This window comes from Triticum dicoccoides, chromosome 1B (assembly GCF_002162155.2).
Source record: "Triticum dicoccoides isolate Atlit2015 ecotype Zavitan chromosome 1B, WEW_v2.0, whole genome shotgun sequence".
NCBI classification, from domain to species: Eukaryota; Viridiplantae; Streptophyta; class Magnoliopsida; order Poales; family Poaceae; genus Triticum; species Triticum dicoccoides.
The window spans coordinates 20,789,421-20,809,362 of NC_041381.1; the positions used below are offsets into that span (position 1 = coordinate 20,789,421).

The window sequence follows — 19,942 nt, forward strand, 5'->3', positions numbered from 1 at the left end:
GAGGCGTTTTGGCATTTTAGAAAATATCTCCACAAATGGCAGCAAGCCTACAATTAATAATCTATATACTTATGGAAAGTTGAACTCATAAAGGCTATTTTCCTTTATCTAACCATAAAAAACTTGTACTTTCTAGCTGGCCGCCCATGTTTTTACAAGCTTTATTATTCGAGAGGTCGGCCTAGTGTGTTCTTATATACTTTGTGCTATTTTAAACATCGAGTGGCAGCGTGGTGGAGTGGTCGATTGTGTAGTCTGGAGGTTGAATTGATGAGTTCAATTCCTCGAGCGAACTTGCCCCTTTTTTCTATCATTTTTACGTCTTGCTTTGAATGGCAAGTGTCCGTATCAAAGATCTTAATGCAGACAACCTACTGTCAAAAATCGTATGGGGTAATCACAACCGTTGATGTGTTTAATCGGTGTACCATCCTGAAACAATAATTCCCTTATTTTTTGCGAGCCTAAGACAAATAATGTGCCAACGCAAAGACGTTACATATCTAAGTGATCATGCCCTGCCTTTCTTCTTGAACGAAGAAGCCTTATTCCTCATTGGGGTCTTCCGGGGTTGTTCCTTGCCGTCTAGCATGTCAATAACCTCCCACATGGTGGGTCTGTCTGTCCGCTCCTTCGCGGCGCACTGCAGTCCGATGTCCATGCAACTTTTTATCTCCTTTAGCTTGGACTTGTCACGTGATGAAGTACCTATTAAGCTCTCCACATCGACTTGTCCTTCAAGTGCATGCCTAATCTGAGAGAAATTGCATCACAAACTACCAGTTTAGTTAGTTATCAGCTAGTCGGCCAAAAACGCATGGCAGCGTCAATAATATGTACAAAATCTCACCCAATCAGTTGAATCTTGCAGAAGTCCCGACTTGCTAATGGTATGGAGGAGGAGAATGCCGAAGCTGAACACATCATGTTTAAATGAAAAAATACCATCTGCAATATATTCCGGAGGTAAATAGCCCCTGAATTTGAAATAAAAATCTTAGGAAAATAGCAATAGAAAAGGAAACAAGAAATACTGGCTAGGTATGAATGTACTTTTATGGGTTCGTGCATCAACCCATGTAGAGGCCAGAGGTGCTACCCTACTTTTGGAAAAAAGAACGTATGAATGCAGCCCTTACAGTGTTCCCGCCAGCTCTTGCGTCACTCTCTCAGCGACATCTTCATCCTTTTGATTCAGTATTTTAGACCTCTCAAAGTCACAGATCTTCGGGTTCATGACGGAATCCAAGAGGATGTTGGCTGGTTTAAGATCCAAGTGGACAGCGCCTTTGGTGTGGATGTGAGCGACGCCTTGTGCAATCCCTCGAATGATTCGAAATACGGAGGTCCAGTCCAGCGGCCGTGACGACCCTGCAAAAGTGCAACCAAACAACGAAATTAAGTTAGAAATTTTTTGTCCGAAGGTAAATTAACTGTCACCAATATATACTACTTGAGTATAAATTTAATTGGAAAAAAGCATGCCATCGATAATGTCGGACAAGCTTCCGTTGGGCATGTACTCTTCCACCACCAACATATGACGCCTTTCAGCAGCCACACATCTTCCTTCGACTGGAACCATTTGAATCTTTGTTTCGTGGCAATATCCCAGAAATTTAACTACATTCTCATGCTCACGTAACACCGAGAAAACTTCAGCATAACGCACTACATGTTCATCTTGTGAAGCATCCACACAGAATTTCTTGATGGCAACCTCTTCTCCATTGGGTAATACACCCTGAAAAGTGGGCACACATATAGTACATACCCACCATTTAGTTAGCTAAATTAGCTATCTCTGGTATATGTCTGAATTTGATTTGACCTAGCTAGCCTTAACATTAACTATTAGTTGTGTTATGTGAATATCGTACAATATGTGCAAGAAAAAGGATATCATGACAAACCAAGCCTACATGGGTCAAGAGTACCTTGTAAACGATAGCAGAACCACCTTTGCCAATCACGTGTTGATTTGAAAAGTTTTTTGTAAGCGCCTTCAGTACAGACGAACTGAAATTTCTGAAGTCTGCAGTGAAACAACACATAAATGTATGTAGAGAATGTTATTAATTTTCTAAAAACGTAGTTATAGGAGGTATGATCTTACGTGATACAGTATCCTCCAAGCTTCCTGCTGGAATACTTTCTTTTTCGGCGAGAATTTCAGATCTGCCATGGTAATGTGAGTGCTCTTTTATATTGAGGATAACAGAAACAAGAAAATGGCGTTTTTGTATTACCATGTGACTTAATGGTATCTGGATGACTAAACAAACAGAACAGTACTGGTTTTTTCTAATGGTTTTTATGATCAGGTTTTGAGGAGTTGTCAATGACATATATCCAATTAATTCTCGACGGTAAGAATGCATTTCCCCAATCTGACCTAGTAACATCGTTGGGTAACTGGTATGTTCGTCCTCCACCTCTCACTGAAATAGATAAGTAAATTATCCCGTCATGATGCAAAAACTGAAACTTTGGTTCATCCCAAAAAACTGTAGCTTTTGTCAAGACCAACTAATTAGTTTATGCAATACCTCAGCGACGCGATTACCTGTGCCCTGGCATACCAAACGGCTACCAACCACATGGATTTCTTCCTCCCCTTGCATCGACAGCACTTTGAGAAGCTTCTATATCCACCAAAGGAAACAGTGGTGTCAAGTGATGAATGAAATACATGGGTTATCTGCAAACTGAATTTGATCAACTCCTACACTAAAAGCTACGATCATTGAAACCAATTGTTTCCTAGATTTAGCCAATAACCAGCGCTCCATATGCGAGCAAGTTAAGCATGAATCACTCATCATAGTACCTATATTTCCTCCCCCTATTCGATGGATGTTGTGTCTCCACATACGACTCTTGGCGGCTGGGCAATGTGTCAGGTGTGTGCACCGATTTGGTGGTGTCCATGTTCGGTTATGCATACTTGCATCAACTTTGTTAGGTCGCAGTTGCTCTGCAAGGATCATCATTGCCTTTTTTACTCCCTTTTGTTTGCTTTTACTCCACCAAGGCATGTTTTTGGTCTATTACTTTTCCTTTTGCGCACGTGATCCTTTGTGTGCGTGTTTGTTAGTGTTGGTTGTGTGCAGCACAGTTGTGTAGAGACCAAGTGTGTGCATGGTTCATGTCAAATTGAATAGAAAACAATGGATTCCTATTTGAGTGCACTTTATTGTGATTGTAATTTTGCAACCATTGGCAATATATGTTGCAAGAGAATTTTATGGTCAAAGATCAAATTTAGACACTCAAAATACGCCTTACACTATGAGTTAAGAGTTATAAGATCTCCTATCCGGAGAATTAGTTCTCCCGGTCCGTTGGTGGATGTCCAACAGCTTATCACCAATCACTAGTGTGTGTGTGTGTGTGTGTGTGTGTGTGTGTGTGTGTGTGTGTGTGCGCGTGCGCGCGCGCGCGTGTGTGTGTGTGCGCGTGTGTGCGTGTGTGTGGGCGCACACGTGTGTGTGTAGAATCCCACACACCCATATAATATGTCTATGCTTCATGAACATATCAAATCCTTCTTGAGGGGTAGATATTCGAAAATGTTGTATGGAACCATGGTTCAGCCGAACCTATGCTCGACACGAATCACGTCTCTCAGTAGATATTCCCAAATTACTATGACAATCTAAAAGTTGTCACGATACTTGAGAAAGAAAAAGAAAAAGTTTTTGTAAGCCGCATTTGTCGCAATACAGCTATTGAAATTACACAGGGAGGGCACTCGGCAAAATAACATTTGCTTAGTATGAAAGTAATTCCTTCTTCTAAAAGAGGAAACCGTTGGTACCTTTGGGTTTGATGCCGGATCTCTAATAAATGCTTCAGTGATAATGACAGTTTGCTGGGCGCAGTTGCCGAAGTTAGCAATGTGCATATGGTCCATCATCTCGTCCTTGACCTCACGCAGCTGTTTGGAGACGTTCCCGGCCCTGAGGAAGAGCCAAACTTTGTTCCTGGTCTGGCAGGCCTTGACAAGCTTGAGGGCCTGAAGGAACGTCTCTTCGAGGTCATTGAGCGCGTCGATCATAATTTTCTCGCTGGAGACATCTGTGCTGTTAAGGCGTTCCACGATAGCCCGAAGCCTTTTCACACGCATTGCGATCTTCTTGCAGTCCTCCTTGTTCTGGCGAACCGTCTCCACCAGCTCATGTATCTGGAGCGCAATATTGACGATCTGGGTGACGCTGCCCACTAGATCCATCCAGCTGGCCCAAGATGAGTACAATCTAGAGATGGGATGAAGTACGAATACGCATCAAATAACTCTTAAACTGATGGATGATGGACTAGATAGAGAAAAATCCTTTCTGGTCTTCTAGATTTCACATAACAAGCAAATTAAGCAAAACAAACAAACCAACCTGCTTCTAGCTTCTTCCTGGCTTCTCCTCCCTTGCTTCGTTCTTGCCTCCTCTCCAGAGCGACCAAGCGAATCCTTAATGGCAGCAAGTCTGTGTACTTTGTGCTACATGAATATGGACCTGCTACTGCTCAAGTCTTCTAACCAAGTCTTCTATTTTTGCTGAGATCGAATAAATGACAGCCTGGCTCACCCAGTTTGAAACCGTGCTAGTCTATATTTTAAAAGCGGGGTGTCAGTCTTTCCAATTGTTTTCCTTTTTTTTAATATTACCATTTTTTATTTTCATAGGGTAGCGCATCTTGTGTCCATCACCAACATAATAAGGGAGCGCATCTAGGTCCGGGTGCGGCGACGACCGGCCAGCGATAAATAAAGTGGGGATGGATTTTCCTTGTTTTGTTTGCCAATGGAGCCGATCAAGATCTACGCGGGGAAATTTTGTTTTTTCACTCTAGATTTTGCCAATTTTTTTATGCCACTCTAGATTTTGACATTTCATTTTTGCCACTTTTAGATTTTGACAATTATCACATATCATCGGAAGGGCAGCAAGGTTGATGAAGAAGCCCTTCGTGATAGATCTCCCTACGGCAGAGTACCGGAAAATGCCTTCAAATGAGACCGCGGAAAAAAAGAAACTTGCGACGGCGAGAAAAGTATTTTGGGTGGCTTTCTGTTAGTTTCATGATTTTAAAGAATTGATGGAAGTGGAATTATGTCAGATGGAGCCATGAGAGGCCCACAAGGCATCAGGGGGCGCCTACCCCGTGGGCGCGCCCTATTGCCTTGTTGTCTCCTCATTTGCCTTTTGGTCTCCTCCCGAAACTTCTAGGGCCTCTCTTGTCTAGAGAAAAAATCGTCAAAAAGTTTCGTAACGTTTGGATTTCGTTTCAAATTGATTTTCAGGAAAACAAAAAAATTATAGATACGTTGGAGACGTATCAAGCATCCCAAGCTTAATTCCTACTCGTTATTGAGTATGTAAATGATAAAAACAACATTTTTATGTGGAATTCTACCTAAAATATTCATCATGTAATCTTTCTTTTATGGTATGAACATTAATATCCAAATGATTTGAAGCAATAGTCTATAATTTAACATAAAGACATCAATACTCAGGCATACGAACAAACAATCACATCTTTCGAAATAAAAATGCTAAAAATGTAATCCGTGCAAAATCATATAGCCTTGTCATGCTCCATCTTCTTAACACAAAATATAAATCATGCAGTACCCTGGTGTCGGCCAAGCAATTGGTCCATACTTTTAACACACTTCAGCTTTTTCAACCCCTACGCAATACATGAGCGCAAGCCATGGAATAAAATATGGTCGTAGAGATTAATATGGAGAAGACAAAAAGGAAGAAAGTTTCACATCGACGCGGCTAATCAACGGGCTATGGAGATGCCCATCAATTGATGTCAATGCAAATAGTAGGAATTTCCATTCAATGAATGCACTAAGAACTATAAGGTGTTGTTTGGATAGAGGACATATAGAGAATTCGTACTCTACAAACCAGGAAAACGGCTCAACCGAACAAAACCTCGCTTGGCTACTATAACAAATCCACGTTTATAGGAAACTTGGAACTCTACAACCCAAGATTTCGGGTTTATAGAAAAATGAGTAGTTGCAGGTATGGTGAACTTTAATCTAAACGAAACCTCACGTTCATCAATAAAGTTTTCCTCTTATATTCGCAATATCCTGATTGCAATCTCAGTTTCTTGCTTGTTCTTCATTTGCTTGCAGGAAATAAACCCTTGTGGTCAGATTGATCGTGCTCCGGTGTGGTCAATAACCTCTCGGAGTTGGTTTAGCGATTGCTAAGGCGCGACGTCCTCGCACGTTCATAGTTGGATCGTCGAAGTCTACTCCACCCAAAACAATAGCCACCATCTCATCAAAAGACGGGACACCTTTGCCTCTATCAAGTGGTATCAGAGATGGATTTCTTTGTCATGTAGATGCATGTTCCGATCAATCAAGCCAACCATCAATCGTATGATCTGGTGACTGGCGATTTGCGAGTGGCGATGCGGCTTATGCTCCGGGCTGGTCGGCGACGACGCCGGCAGGGACCGGATCTAGATTTTCATGCCTAGAGACGGTAGAGGCAGTAGATGCGTCAAAAGTGGATGAAGGAACCACTATCGATGACTCTACTGAGTTGCCTTCTGCGGTGCGTCAGAGGAAGACGGTTGAGGAGATGGCCGAAGAGTTTTGGACGGACATTGGTGATGACCCACAAGTATATGGGGTCAATTGTAGCCTTTTCGATAAGTAAGAGTGTCGAACCCAACGAGGAGCAGAAGGAAATGACAAGTGGTTTTCAGCAAGGTAATGTCAGCAAGTGCTAAAATTGTAAGTAGCAAAGTAGTTTGATAGCAAGATAATTTGTAACGGGCAAGTAACGGTAGTAGTAACAAAAGTGCAGCAAGGTAGCACAATCCTTTTGAGGCAAAGGACAGGCCAAAACGGTCTCTTATGATAAGCAAAGTGTTTTTGAGGGTACACGGGAATTTCATCTAGTCACTTTCATCATGTTGGCTTAATTCATGTTCGCTACTTTGATAATTTGCTATATGGGCGAACCGGTGCTTAGGTGTTGTTCTTGCTTGAAAAAACCTCCTACTATTGAGTAACCCCCTCGCAAGCATCCGCAACTACGAGAAAAGTATTAAGAATAAATTCTAACCATATCATTAAACTTTTGGATCTAATCGGTCCCTTTTGGAATAGCGCATAAACTAGGGTTTAAGCTTATGTTGCTCTCGCAACCCATCATCTAATAACTACTCCACAGTGCATTCCCTTAGTCCCAAATATGGTAAAGTGTCATGTAGTCTACGTTCACATGACACCACTAAGGAAATCACAACACACATATCATCAAAATATCAAACACATATCAAGTTCACATGGTTACTTGCAACATGATTTCTCTCGTGACCTCAAGAACAAAACTAACTACTCACAAATGATAATCATGCTCAATATCAGAGGGGTATTAAATAGCATAATAGATCTGAACATATAATCTTCCACCAAATAAACCATATAATAATCAACTACAAGATGTAATCAACACTACTAGTCACCCACAAGCACCAATCTATAGTTCCGGTACAAAGATTGAACACAAGAGATGAACTAGGGTTTGAGAAGAGTTGGTGTTGTTGAAGATGTTGATGAAGATATCCCTCCCCAAGATGGGAGAGTTGTTGGTGATGATCATGATTTCCCCCTCCGGGAGGGAAGTTCCCCCGACAGAATCGCTACGCCGGAGGGTAAAAGTGCTCCTGCCCAGGTTTCGCCTCGTGACTGTGGCGCTTCGTCCCGAAAGTCCTCTCCTTATTTTTTTCTAGGTCAAAATGACTTATATACCAGAAGAGGGGCACTTGAGGTGGGCCTGGGCGAGCACAACCCACCAGGACGCGCCTGGGCTCCCTGGCGCGCCCAGGTGGGTTGAGCCCACCTGGTGGCCCCCCTCTGGTACTTATTGGCTCCAAAAATTCTTATTTATTCCATATAAAATCCTCGTGAAGTTTCAGCTCATTTGGAGTTGTGCGGAATAGGTAGCCTGACGTAGCCGTTTCATGTCCAGATTTCCAGCTGTCAGAATTCTCCTCCTTTGTGAATACCTTGCATATTATGAGAGAGGCATTAGAATTACTCCAAAAAGCATTATTATGCAACAAAACAACATAAATAACAATAGGTAAACATGATGCGAAATGGACGTATCAAGTACCCCAAGCTTAGACCTCGCTTGTCCTCAAGCGAAAACCGAAATCGAAAAACATGTCCACATGCTTAGAGAGAGGTGTCGATAAAAACAAAAAAAGGGCATAGTAGCATCATTTAACTTATTATGACAGCAACAAACTTTAACATAAAGCTTTTATCATAGAACTTTTATCATAGACTTCTCATGAACAAGTAATAATTCATCCCAACATCGAAGTATAAAGTATAAACTCTATTGGAAACCAACAAACTATGTTCTCAATCAACTTTGCAACTACAATTCATCATCTTTTCAGGAAGGGTCGCGTATCGGAGCCTTTAGGTAAGTTCACATACTCAACCATCACTAGTAGAAAAGGGGGCAATGGTCCAGGCCGGTCCAGTCCATTAGTCCCGGTTCAATCCAGAACCGGGACCAATGGGGGCATTGGACCCGGTTCTTGAGCCCCGGGGGCCGGCCGGGCCACGTGGGCCATTGGTCCCAGTTCGTCTGGACCTTTTGGTCCCGGTTGGTGGGTTGAACCGGGACCAATGGGCCTCGCTCCTGGCCCACAACCATTGGTCCCGGTTGGTGGCACGAACCGGGACCAAAGGCAACCCTTTAGTCTCGGTTCATGCGACCAACCGGGACCAATGGTGGTGCCTATATATACCCCCTCGCGCAAGAGCAGAGCACACTGCTCTGTTTTTTCTGGCCGGGGGGGAGAGGGCTTGGTGGTGCTCTAGCTCACCTCCTATGCACACAAGGTGTCCAATGGAATGCCCGAGCCACACTACTTAAGGTTTCTCCTCTCCAAGCTCGACCGCTAAGCTCCATTTTCCTCAATATTTGTCTAGGTTTAGCGGTCCGTCACGCCCCGTCCCCGTCTTCACCGTCGTCGATCACCTGCGCCGATCTCATCGCCGGCACCACCGTGGTGAGCCTCTTGTTCTTATCTTCTTTCTGAAAGGAAAAATATTCTTACTTGTATGTTTAGATAGATACTTGTATTATTTTCTTACTTTTATTATTGCATCTTATATAGTGCGATGGTTTTGGTATCCGCCCCCGTCGGCCCTCGTCCTATCTATGATTCGGATGTGGTATATATTATCTTTTCATAACTATTGGTTCATTTATTGTTTATGACAATTATGCCGACCAACGTGACATAGATTTTATTTATCTAGGAGGTTGTTGAACCGGAAATTCCAACCGACCCTATTGTCGAGAGGTTAAATTTAGTTAAAGAAGAAAAGAATTTCTTGAAGGAAAAAATTAGAAAAATTGAGGAGGAGAAGATGATATTGGAGTTGCATGTTGCGGATGTCGTCGATGATCACAAGATCAAGATGGATGCAATGCGCTTGAAGATTAGAAAGATTAGAAAATATGCCATTCATACCGAGACTTGGTATCATTATGCCGTTGGATCAGTTGTTACATTGGTTGCGATTATGATTGCATTTGTTTTCGCATTGAAATGTTTTACATAGTTTCAGTGTATGTTTTAATTAATTTAGATGCTCTGCAGAGCTTTATGTTGTTAGATGAGAACTATGTATGTACTTTGGTTTTAATGTGATGATGAACTTCTATTAATTTGGTCACTTGATTATCTATTCATGATGTTCTGTAATGATTTTTGACACACTTAATTATATATAATGCACGCAGATGAACCGGCAATGGATGTACGGTTCAAGACACACCTCCGAGTACATTAAGGGCGTGCATGATTTTCTTGAAGTGGCTGAGGCAAACAAGCAGAATGGTTTTATGTGTTGTCCATGCCCTATATGTGGGAATACGAAGTCTTACTCTGACCGAAAAATCCTCCACACCCACCTGCTTTACAAGGGTTTCACGCCACACTATAATGTTTGGACGAGGCACGGAGAAATAGGGGTTATGATGGAAGACGGCGAAGAAGAAGAGTACGATGACAACTATGTGCCCCCTGAATACGGTGATGCTCCTGAAGATCAAGAGGAACCAGACGATGTGCACGATGATGCTGCAACGGGCGAAGCTGCTGAAGATCAAGAGGAACCAGACGATATGCCCGATGATGATGATCTCCGCCGGGTCATTGTCAATGCAAGGACGCGATGCGAAAGTCAAAAGGAGAAGCTGAAGTTCGATCACATGCTAGAGGACCACAAAAAAGGGTTGTACCCCAATTGCGAAGATGGCAACACAAAGCTCGGTACCGTACTGGAATTGCTGCAGTGGAAGGCAGAGAATGTTGTGCCTGACAAAGGATTTGAGAAGCTACTAAAAATATTGAAGAAGAAGCTTCCAAAGGATAACGAATTGCCCGATAGTACATACGCAGCAAAGAAGGTCGTATGCCCTCTAGGATTGGAGGTGCAGAAGATACATGCATGCCCTAATGACTGCATCCTCTACCGCGGTGCGTACAAGGATCTGAACGCATGCCCGGTATGCGGTGCATTACGGTATAAGATCAGACGAGATGACCCTGGTGATGTTGACGGCGAGCCCCCCAGGAAGAGGGTTCCTGCGAAGGTGATGTGGTATGCTCCTATAATACCACGGTTGAAACGTCTGTTCAGAAACGGAGAGCATGCCAAGTTGATGCGATGGCACAGTGAGGACCGTAAGAAAGACGGGAAGTTGAGAGCACCCGCTGACGGGTCGCAGCGGAGAAAAATCGAGAGAAAGTACTGGGATGAGTTTGCAAGTGAGCCAAGGAACGTATGGTTTGCTTTAAGCGCGGATGGCATTAATCCATTTGGGGAGCAGAGCAGCAATCACAACACCTGCCCCGTGACTCTATGTATGTATAACCTTCCTCCTTGGATGTGCATGAAGCGGAAGTTCATTATGATGTCAGTTCTCATCCAAGGCCCTAAGCAACCCGGCAATGACATTGATGTGTACCTAAGGCCATTAGTTGAAGAACTTTTAGAGCTGTGGAATGGAAATGGTGTACGTATGTGGGATGAGCACAAACAGGAGGAATTTAACCTAAAGGCGTTGCTGTTCGTGACCATCAACGATTGGCCCGCTCTCAGTAACCTTTCAGGACAGACAAACAAGGGATACTATGCATGCACGCACTGTTTACTTGACACCGATAGTATATACCTGGCAAGCTGCAGGAAGAATGTGTACCTGGGCCATCGTCGATTTCTTCCGACCAACCATCAATGTCGAAAGAAAGGCAAGCATTTCAAAGGCGAGGCAGATCACCGGAAGAAGCCCGCCATGCGTACCGGTGATCACGTACTTGCTATGGTCAATGATTTACACGTAATCTTTGGAAAGGGTCTCGGCGGACTAGTTGTTCCGAGTGACGCTAGGGGACACGCACCCATGTGGAAGAAGAAATCTATATTTTGGGACCTACCCTACTGGAAAGACCTAGAGGTCCGCTCTTCGATCGACGTGATGCACGTGACAAAGAACCTTTGCGTGAACCTGCTAGGCTTCTTGGGCGTGTATGGGAAGACAAAAGATACAGCTGAGGCACGGGAGGACCTGCAACGTTTGCACGAAAAAGAAGGCATGCCTCCAAAGCAGTATGAAGGTCCTGCCAGCTATGCTCTTACCAAAGAAGAGAAGGAAATCTTCTTTGAATGCCTGCTTAGTATGAAGGTCCCGACTGTCTTCTCGTCGAATATAAAAGGAATAATAAATATGGCAGAGAAAAAGTTTCAGAACCTAAAATCTCATGACTGCCACGTGATTATGACGCAACTGCTTCCGGTTGCATTGAGGGGGCTTCTACCGGAAAACGTCCGATTAGCCATTGTGAAGCTATGTGCATTCCTCAATGCAATCTCTCAGAAGGTGATCGATCCAGAAATCATACCAAGGCTAAGGAGTGATGTGGTGCAATGTCTTGTCAGTTTCGAGCTGGTGTTCCCACCATCCTTCTTCAATATCATGACGCACGTCCTAGTTCATCTAGTTGACGAGATTGTCCTTCTGGGCCCCGTATTTCTACACAATATGTACCCCTTTGAGAGGTTCATGGGAGTCCTAAAGAAATATGTCCGTAACCGTGCTAGGCCAGAAGGAAACATCTCCATGGGCCATCAAACAGAGGATGTCATCGGGTTTTGTGTTGACTTCATTCCTGGCCTTAAGAAGATAGGTCTCCGTAAATCGTGGTATGAGGGGAGACTGACTGGAAAAGGCACGCTTGGAAGGGACTCAATAATATGCAGGGACGGATATTCTTGGTCTCAAGCACACTACACAGTTCTACAGAACTCTACCTTGGTGACCCCGTATGTTGATGAACACAAGAACAGTCTGTGCTCCAAACACCCGGAGCAGTGCGACGACTGGATTACATGTGAACACATCAGGACTTTCAGCAATTGGTTGGAAGCACGTATCAGAGGTGACAACACTGTTTGTGATGAGCTGTACTTGTTATCCAGGGGACCATCTTCGACTGTTACGATTTGGAAAGGATACGAGATAAATGGGAATACATTTTACACGATTGACCAAGATCAAAAGAGCACCAACCAAAACAGCGGTGTCCGCTTTGATGCAACAACCGAGAGGGGAAAGGACACATATTATGGTTACATAGTGGACATATGGGAACTTGACTACGGACATGATTTTAAGGTCCCTTTGTTTAAGTGCAAATGGGTCAATCTGTTAGGAGGCGGGGTACATGTAGACCCACAGTACGGAATGACAACAGTGGATCTGAAAAATCTTGGGTACACTGATGAACCGTTCGTCCTAGCCAATGATGTGGCATAGGTTATCTATGTGAAGGACTGTTGGGGAACGTAGCAAAAATTCAAAATTTTCGTACGTGTCACCAAGATCTATCTATGGAGAAACCAGCAACAAGGGGAAGGAGAGTGCATCTACATACCCTTGTAGATCGCTAAGCGGAAGCGTTCAAGAGAACGGGGTTGAAGGAGTCGTACTCGTCGTGATCCAAATCACCGGAGTTCCTAGTGCCAAACGGACGGCACCTCCGCGTTCAACACACGTACAGCCCGGTGACGTCTCCCACGCCTTGATCCAGCAAGGAGAGAGGGAGAGGTTGAGGAAGACTCCATGCAGCAGCAGCACAACAGCGTGGTGGTGGTGGGGGAGCGTGGCAATCCTGCAGGGCTTCGCCAAGCACCGCGGGAGAGGAGAAGGGAGAGAGGTAGGGCTGCGCCAAGGAGAGGTCAAACTCATGTGTTGGCAGCCCCAAAACCCTCAACTATATATAGGGGAGAGGGAGGGGGGTGCTCCCCCATCTAGGGTTTCCACCCCAAGGGGTGCGGCTGCCCCCAATCCCATCTAAGGGTGGCGGCCAAGGGGGAAGAGGGGGGAAACTTGCCCCCCAAGTTAGGTGGAAGCACCCCCTCCCCAAACCCTAGGCGCCTTGGGCCCTTGTGGGGGGGCGCACCAGCCCACCTGGGGCTGGTCCCCTCCCACACTTGGCCCATGCAGCCCTTCGGGGCCGGTGGCCCCACTTGGTGGACCCCCGGGACCCTCCCGGTGGTCCCGGTACGTTACCGATAAAACCCGAAACTTTTCCGGTGACCAAAACAGGACTTCCCATATATAAATCTTTACCTCCGGACCATTCCGGAACTCCTCGTGACGTCCGGGATCTCATCCGGGACTCCGAACAACATTCGGTAACCACATACAAACTTCCTTTATAACCCTAGCGTCATCGAACCTTAAGTGTGTAGACCCTACGGGTTCGGGAACCATGTAGACATGACCGAGACGTTCTCCAGTCAATAACCAACAGCGGGATCTGGATACCCATGTTGGCTCCCACATGTTCCACGATGATCTCATCAGATGAACCACGATGTCAAGGACTCAATCAATCCCGTATACAATTCCCTTTGTCTAGCGGTATTGTACTTGCCCGAGATTCGATCGTCGGTATGCCGATACCTTGTTCAATCTCATTACCGGCAAGTCTCTTTACTCGTTCCGTAACACATCATCCCGTGATCAACCCCTTGGTCACATTGTGCACATTATGATGATGTCCTACCGAGTGGGCCCAGAGATACCTCTCCGTTTACACGGAGTGAAAAATCCCAGTCTCGATTCGTGCCAACCCAACAGACACTTCCGGAGATACCAGTAGTGCACCTTTATAGCCACCCAGTTACGTTGTGATGTTTGGTGCACCCAAAGCATTCCTACGGTATCCGGGAGTTGCACAATCTCATGGTCTAAGGAAAAGATACTTGACATTAGAAAAGCTTTAGCATACGAACTACACGATCTTTGTGCTAGGCTTAGGATTGGGTCTTGTCCATCACATCATTCTCCTAATGATGTGATCCCATTATCAATGACATCCAATGTCCATGGTCAGGAAACCGTAACCATCTATTGATCAACGAGCTAGTCAACTAGAGGCTTACTAGGGACATGGTGTTGTCTATGTACCCACACATGTATCTGAGTTTCCTATCAATACAATTATAGCATGGATAATAAACGATTATCATGAACAAGGAAATATAATAATAACTTATTTATTATTGCCTCTAGGGCATATTTCCAACAGTCTCCCACTTGCAATAGAGTCAATAATCTAGTTCACATCGCCATGTGATTAACACTCACAGGTCACATCGCCATGTGACCAACATCCAAAGAGTTTACTAGTGTCACTAAACTAGTTGACATCATCATGTGATTAAGACTCAATGAGTTCTGGGGTTTGATCATGTTTTGCTTGCGAGAGAGGTTTTAGTCAACGGATCTGCAACATTCAGATCTGTATGTACTTCGCAAATCTCTATGTCATATTGTAAATGCTGCTTCCACGCTCCACTTGGAGCTATTCCAAATGGTTGTTCCACTATACGTATCTTGTTTGCTACTTAGAGTCATTCGGATAGGTGTTAAAGCTTGCATCGACGTAACCCTTTACGTCGAACTCTTTATCACCTCCATAATCGAGAAACATATCCTTATTCCTCTAAGGATAATTTTGACCGCTATCTGGTGATCCACTCCTTGATCACCTTTGTACCCTCTTGCCAGACATGTGGCAAGGCACACATCAGGTGATGTACTCAGCATAGCATACTGCAGAGCCTACATCTAAAGCATAGGGGACGACATTCGTCCTTTCTCTCTTTTCTGCCGTGGTCGAGCTTTAAGTCTTAACTTCGTACCTTACATCTCAGGCAAGAACTTCTTCTTTGACTGATCCATCTTGAACACCTTCAAGATCATGTCAAGGTATATGCTCATTTGAAAGTACCATTAAGCGTTTTTGATCTATCCTCATAGATCTTGATGCTCAATGTTCAAGTAGCTCAATCCAGGTTTTCTATTGAAAAACACCTTTCAAATAACCCTATATGCTTTCTAGAAATTCTACATCATTTCTGATCAACAATATGTTTACAACATATACTTATCGGAAATTCTATAGTGCTCCCACTCACTTCTTTGGAAATACAAGTTTCTCATAAACTCTGTATAAACCCAAAATCTTTGATCATCTTATCAAAGTGTATATTCCAACTCCGAGATGCTTACTCTAGTCCATGGAAGGATCACTGGAGCTAGCATACCTTTCAGCATCCTTAGGATCGACAAAACCTTTCTGATTGTATCTCATACAACCTTTCCTTACGAAAACTGGTAAGGAAACTCGTTTTGACATCCATCTGCCAGATTTCATAAATGCAGCTAATGCTAACATGATTCCGACGGACTTAAGCTTCGCTACGGATGAGAAAATCTCATCATAGTCAACTCCTTGAACTTGTGAAAAACTCTTCGCCACAAGTTGAGCTTCATAGACGGTGACATTATCGTCCACGTCCGTCTTCTTCTTGAAGATCCATTTATCTCAATGGCTTGCCGATCATCAGGCAAGTCCACCAAAGTCCATGCTTTGTTTGAAACATGGATCCTATCTCGGATTTCATGGCTTCTAACCATTTGTTGGAATATGGGCCCACCATCGCTTCTCCATAGCTCGTAGGTTCATTGTTGTCTAGCAACATGTCCTTCAAGACAGGATCACCGTACCACTCCGAAGCAGTACGTGTCCTTGTCGTCCTACGAGGTTCGGTAGTGACTTGATCCGAAGCTTCATGATCAATATCATAAGCTTCCACTTCAATTGGTGTAGGTGCCACAGGAACAACTTCCTGTGCCCTGCTACACACTGGTTGAAGTGATGGTTCAATAACCTCATCAAGTCTCCACTATGATCCCACTAAATTCTCGAGACAAACCTTTCCTCGAGAAAGGACCCGATTAAAGAAACAATCCCTATTGCTTTTGGATCTGAATTAGGAGGTATACCCAACTATTTTGGGTGTCCTATGAAGATGCATTTTATCCGCTTTGGGTTCGAGCTTATCAACCTGAAACTTTTCCACATAAGCGTCACAGCCCCAAACTTTTAAGAAACGACAACTTAGGTTTCTCCAAACGGTGTCGTCTCAACGGAATTGCGTGGTACCCTATTAAAGTGAGTGCGGTTGTCTCTAATGCCTAACCCATGAACGATAGTGGTAATTCGATAAGAGACATCAAGGTACGCACCATATCCAATAGGGTGCAACTATGATGTTCGGACACACCATCACACTATGGTGTTCCAGGCGGTATTAATTGTGAAACAATTTCCACAATGTCTTAATTGCGTGCCAAAGCTTGTAACTTAGATACTCATCTCTATGATCATATCATAGACATTTTATCGTCTTGTCACAATGATCTTCAACTTCACTCTGAAATTACTTGAACCATTCAATAATTCAGACTTGTGTTTCATCAAGTAAATATACTCAACATCTACTCGAATCATCTGTGAAGTAAGAACATAACGATATTCACTGCATGCCTCAGCACTCATTGGACTGCTCACATCAAGATGTGTTACTTCCAACAAGTTGCTATCTTGTTCCATCTTACTGAAAACGAGGCTTTTCAGTCATCTTGCCCATGTGGTATGATTTGCATATCTCAAGTGATTCAAAATCAAGTGAGTCCAAACGATCCATCTGCATGGAGTTTCTTCATGCGTTTTATACCAATATGACTTACATGGCAGTGCCACAAGTAAGTGGTACTATCATTACTATCTTATATCTTTTGGCATGAAAATGTGTATCACTACGATCGAGATTCAATAAACCATTCCTTTAGGTGCAAGACCATTGAGGTATTATTCAAATAAATAGAGTAACCATTATTCTCCATAAATGAATAACCGTATTGCGATAGACATAATCCAATCATGTCTATGCTCAACGCAAACACCAAATGACAATTATTCATGTTTAATACTAATCTTGATGGTAGAGGGAGCGTGTGATGTTTGATCACATCAAACTTGGAAACACTTCCAACACATATCGCCAGCTCACCTTTAGCTAGTCTCCGTTTATTCCGTAGCTCTTTTATTTCGAGTTACTAACACTTAGCAACCGAACCGGTATCTAATACCCTGGTGCTACTAGGAGTACTAGTAAAGTACACATTAACATAATGTATATCCAATATACTTCTATCGACCTTGCCAGCCTTCTCATCTACCAAGTATCTAGGGTAATTCCGCTCTAGTGATTGTTCCCCTTATCACAGAAGCACTTAGTCTCGGGTTTGGGTTCAACCTTGGGTTTCTTCACTAGAGCAGCAGCTGATTTGCCGTTTCATGAAGTATCCCTTCTTGCCCTTGCCCTTCTTGAAACTAGTGGTTTTACCAACCATGAACAATTGATGCTCCTTCTTGATTTCTACTTTCGCGGTGTCAAACATCACGAATACCTCAAGGATCATCATATCTATCCCTGATATGTTATAGTTCATCACGAAGCTCTAGCAGCTTGGTGGCAATGACTTTGGAGAAACATCACTATCTCATCTGGAAGATCAACTCCCACTCGATTCAAGTGATTGTTGCACTCAGACAATCTGAACACAAACTCAACGATTGAGCTTTTCTCCATTAGTTTGCAGGCTAAGAAAATCGTCGGAGGTCTCATACCTCTTGACGTGGGCACGAGCCTGAAATCCCAATTTCAGCCCTCGAAACATCTCATATGTTCCGTGATGTTTCGAAAACATCTTTGGTGCCTCAACTCTAAAACGTTTATCTGAACTATCACGTAGTTATCAAAACGTGTATGTCCGATGTTCGCAACATCCACAAACGACGTTTGGGGTTCAGCACACTGAGCGGTGCATTAAGGACATAAGCTTTTTACTGATCGCATAATCGCTGCTATCAACTTTCAACTATATTTTCTCAAGGAACATATCTAAACAGTGGAACTAAAGCGCGAGCTTACGACATAATTTGCAAAGATCTTTTGACTATGTTCAGGATAATTAAGTTCATCTTATGAACTCCCACTCAGATAGACATCCCTCTAGTCATCTAAGTGATTACATGATCCGAGTCAACTAGGCCGTGTCCGATCATCACGTGGGACGGACTAGTCATCATCGGTGAACATCTTCATGTTGATCGTATCTACTATACGACTCATGCTCGACCTTTCGGTCTCTTGTGTTCCGAGGCCATGTCTGTACATGCTAGGCTCGTCAAGTCAACCTAAGTGTTTCACGTGTGTAAATCTGTCTTACACCCGTTGTATGTGAACGTAAGAATCCATCACACCCGATCATCATGTGGTGCTTAGAAACGATGAACTTTCACAACGGTGCATAGTTAGGGGGAACACTTTCTTGAAATTTTAATGAGGGATCATCTTATTTACTACCGTCGTTCTAAGCAAATAAGATGCATAAACATGATAAACATCACATGCAATCAAATAGTGGCATGATATGGCCAATATCATTTTGCTCCTTTTGATCTCCATCTTCGGGGCTCCATGATCATCATCGTCACCGGCATGACACTATGATCTTCATCATCATGATCTCCATCATCGTGTCTTCATGAAGTTGTCTCGCCAACTATTACTTCTACTACTATGGCTACCGGTTAGCAATAAAGTAAAGTAATTACATGGCGTTGTTCAATGACACGCAGGTCATACAATAAATAAAGACAACTCCTATGGCTCCTGCCGGTTGTCATACTCATCGACATGCAAGTCGTGATTCCTATTACAAGAGCATGATCAATCTCATACATCACATATCATTCATCACATTTTTCTTGGTCATATCACATCACATAGCATACCCTGCAAAAACAAGTTAGACGTCCTCTAATTGTTGTTTGCATGTTTTACGTGGCTGCTATGGGTTTCTAGCAAGAATGTTTCTTACCTACGCAAAACCACAACGTGATATGCCAATTGCTATTTACCCTTCATAAGGACCCTTTTCATCGAATCTGTTCCGACTAAAGTGGGAGAGACTGGCACCCGCTAGCCACCTTATGCACCAAGTGCATGTCAGTCGGTGGAACCTGTCTCACGTAAGAGTACGTGTAAGGTCGGTCCGGGCCGCTTCATCCCACAATACCGTCGAAACAAGATTGGACTAGTAACAGTAAGCATATTGAACAACATCAACGCCCACAACTACTTTGTGTTCTACTCGTGCAAAGAACCTACTCAATAGACCTAGCTCATGATGCCACTGTTGGGGAACATAGCAGAAATTCAAAATTTTCCTACGTGTCACCAAGATCTATCTATGGAGAAACCAGCAACGAGGGGAAGGAGAGTGCATCTACATACCCTTGTAGATCGCTAAGCGGAAGCGTTCAAGAGAACGGGGTTGAAGGAGTCGTACTCGTCGTGATCCAAATCACCGGAGATCCTAGTGCCAAACGGACGGCACCTCCGCGTTCAACACACGTACAGCCCGGTGACCTCTCCCAC

At 43.7% G+C, this 19,942-nt stretch overlaps 2 protein-coding genes across 2 annotated transcripts; both read right to left on the reverse strand.

Annotated features, from left to right (window-relative positions):
• Window positions 1-481: 481 nt before the first annotated feature.
• LOC119299843 (cysteine-rich receptor-like protein kinase 27) lies at window positions 482-1,359 on the reverse strand. The gene is made up of 3 exons (XM_037576989.1): window positions 1,140-1,359; window positions 851-977; window positions 482-754 (listed from the first exon to the last, which is right to left on the reverse strand). The coding sequence occupies exons 1-3, from the start codon at window positions 1,235-1,237 to the stop codon at window positions 512-514; spliced, it is 468 nt and encodes a 155-aa protein (XP_037432886.1). The 5' UTR covers window positions 1,238-1,359; the 3' UTR covers window positions 482-511.
• Window positions 1,360-1,465: 106 nt separating this feature from the next.
• LOC119350013 lies at window positions 1,466-4,241 on the reverse strand. The gene is made up of 6 exons (XM_037618063.1): window positions 3,821-4,241; window positions 2,567-2,645; window positions 2,396-2,441; window positions 2,117-2,178; window positions 1,938-2,035; window positions 1,466-1,744 (listed from the first exon to the last, which is right to left on the reverse strand). Exons 1-6 carry the CDS (start codon window positions 4,232-4,234, stop codon window positions 1,466-1,468), a joined length of 978 nt encoding a protein of 325 aa, XP_037473960.1. The 5' UTR covers window positions 4,235-4,241.
• Between the last annotated feature and the right edge of the window lie 15,701 nt (window positions 4,242-19,942).

What these genes read in the sequence shown, in the direction of transcription:
- LOC119299843 (XM_037576989.1), bottom strand. Translation starts at nt 1,237, where the DNA reads ATGAACCCGAAGATCTGTGACTTTGAGAGGTCTAAAATACTGAATCAA. An exon ending in CAAGAGCTGGCGGGAACACT is followed by an intron (nt 978 to 1,139) that starts GTAAGGGCTGCA and finishes TTTCAAATTCAG; the next exon opens with GGGCTATTTACCTCCGGAAT. An exon ending in TGCAAGATTCAACTGATTGG is followed by an intron (nt 755 to 850) that starts GTGAGATTTTGT and finishes AATTTCTCTCAG; the next exon opens with ATTAGGCATGCACTTGAAGG.
- LOC119350013 (XM_037618063.1), bottom strand. Translation starts at nt 4,234, where the DNA reads ATGGATCTAGTGGGCAGCGTCACCCAGATCGTCAATATTGCGCTCCAG. An exon ending in ATCCGGCATCAAACCCAAAG is followed by an intron (nt 2,646 to 3,820) that starts GTACCAACGGTT and finishes TGGTGGATATAG; the next exon opens with AAGCTTCTCAAAGTGCTGTC. An exon ending in TTTGGTATGCCAGGGCACAG is followed by an intron (nt 2,442 to 2,566) that starts GTAATCGCGTCG and finishes TATCTATTTCAG; the next exon opens with TGAGAGGTGGAGGACGAACA.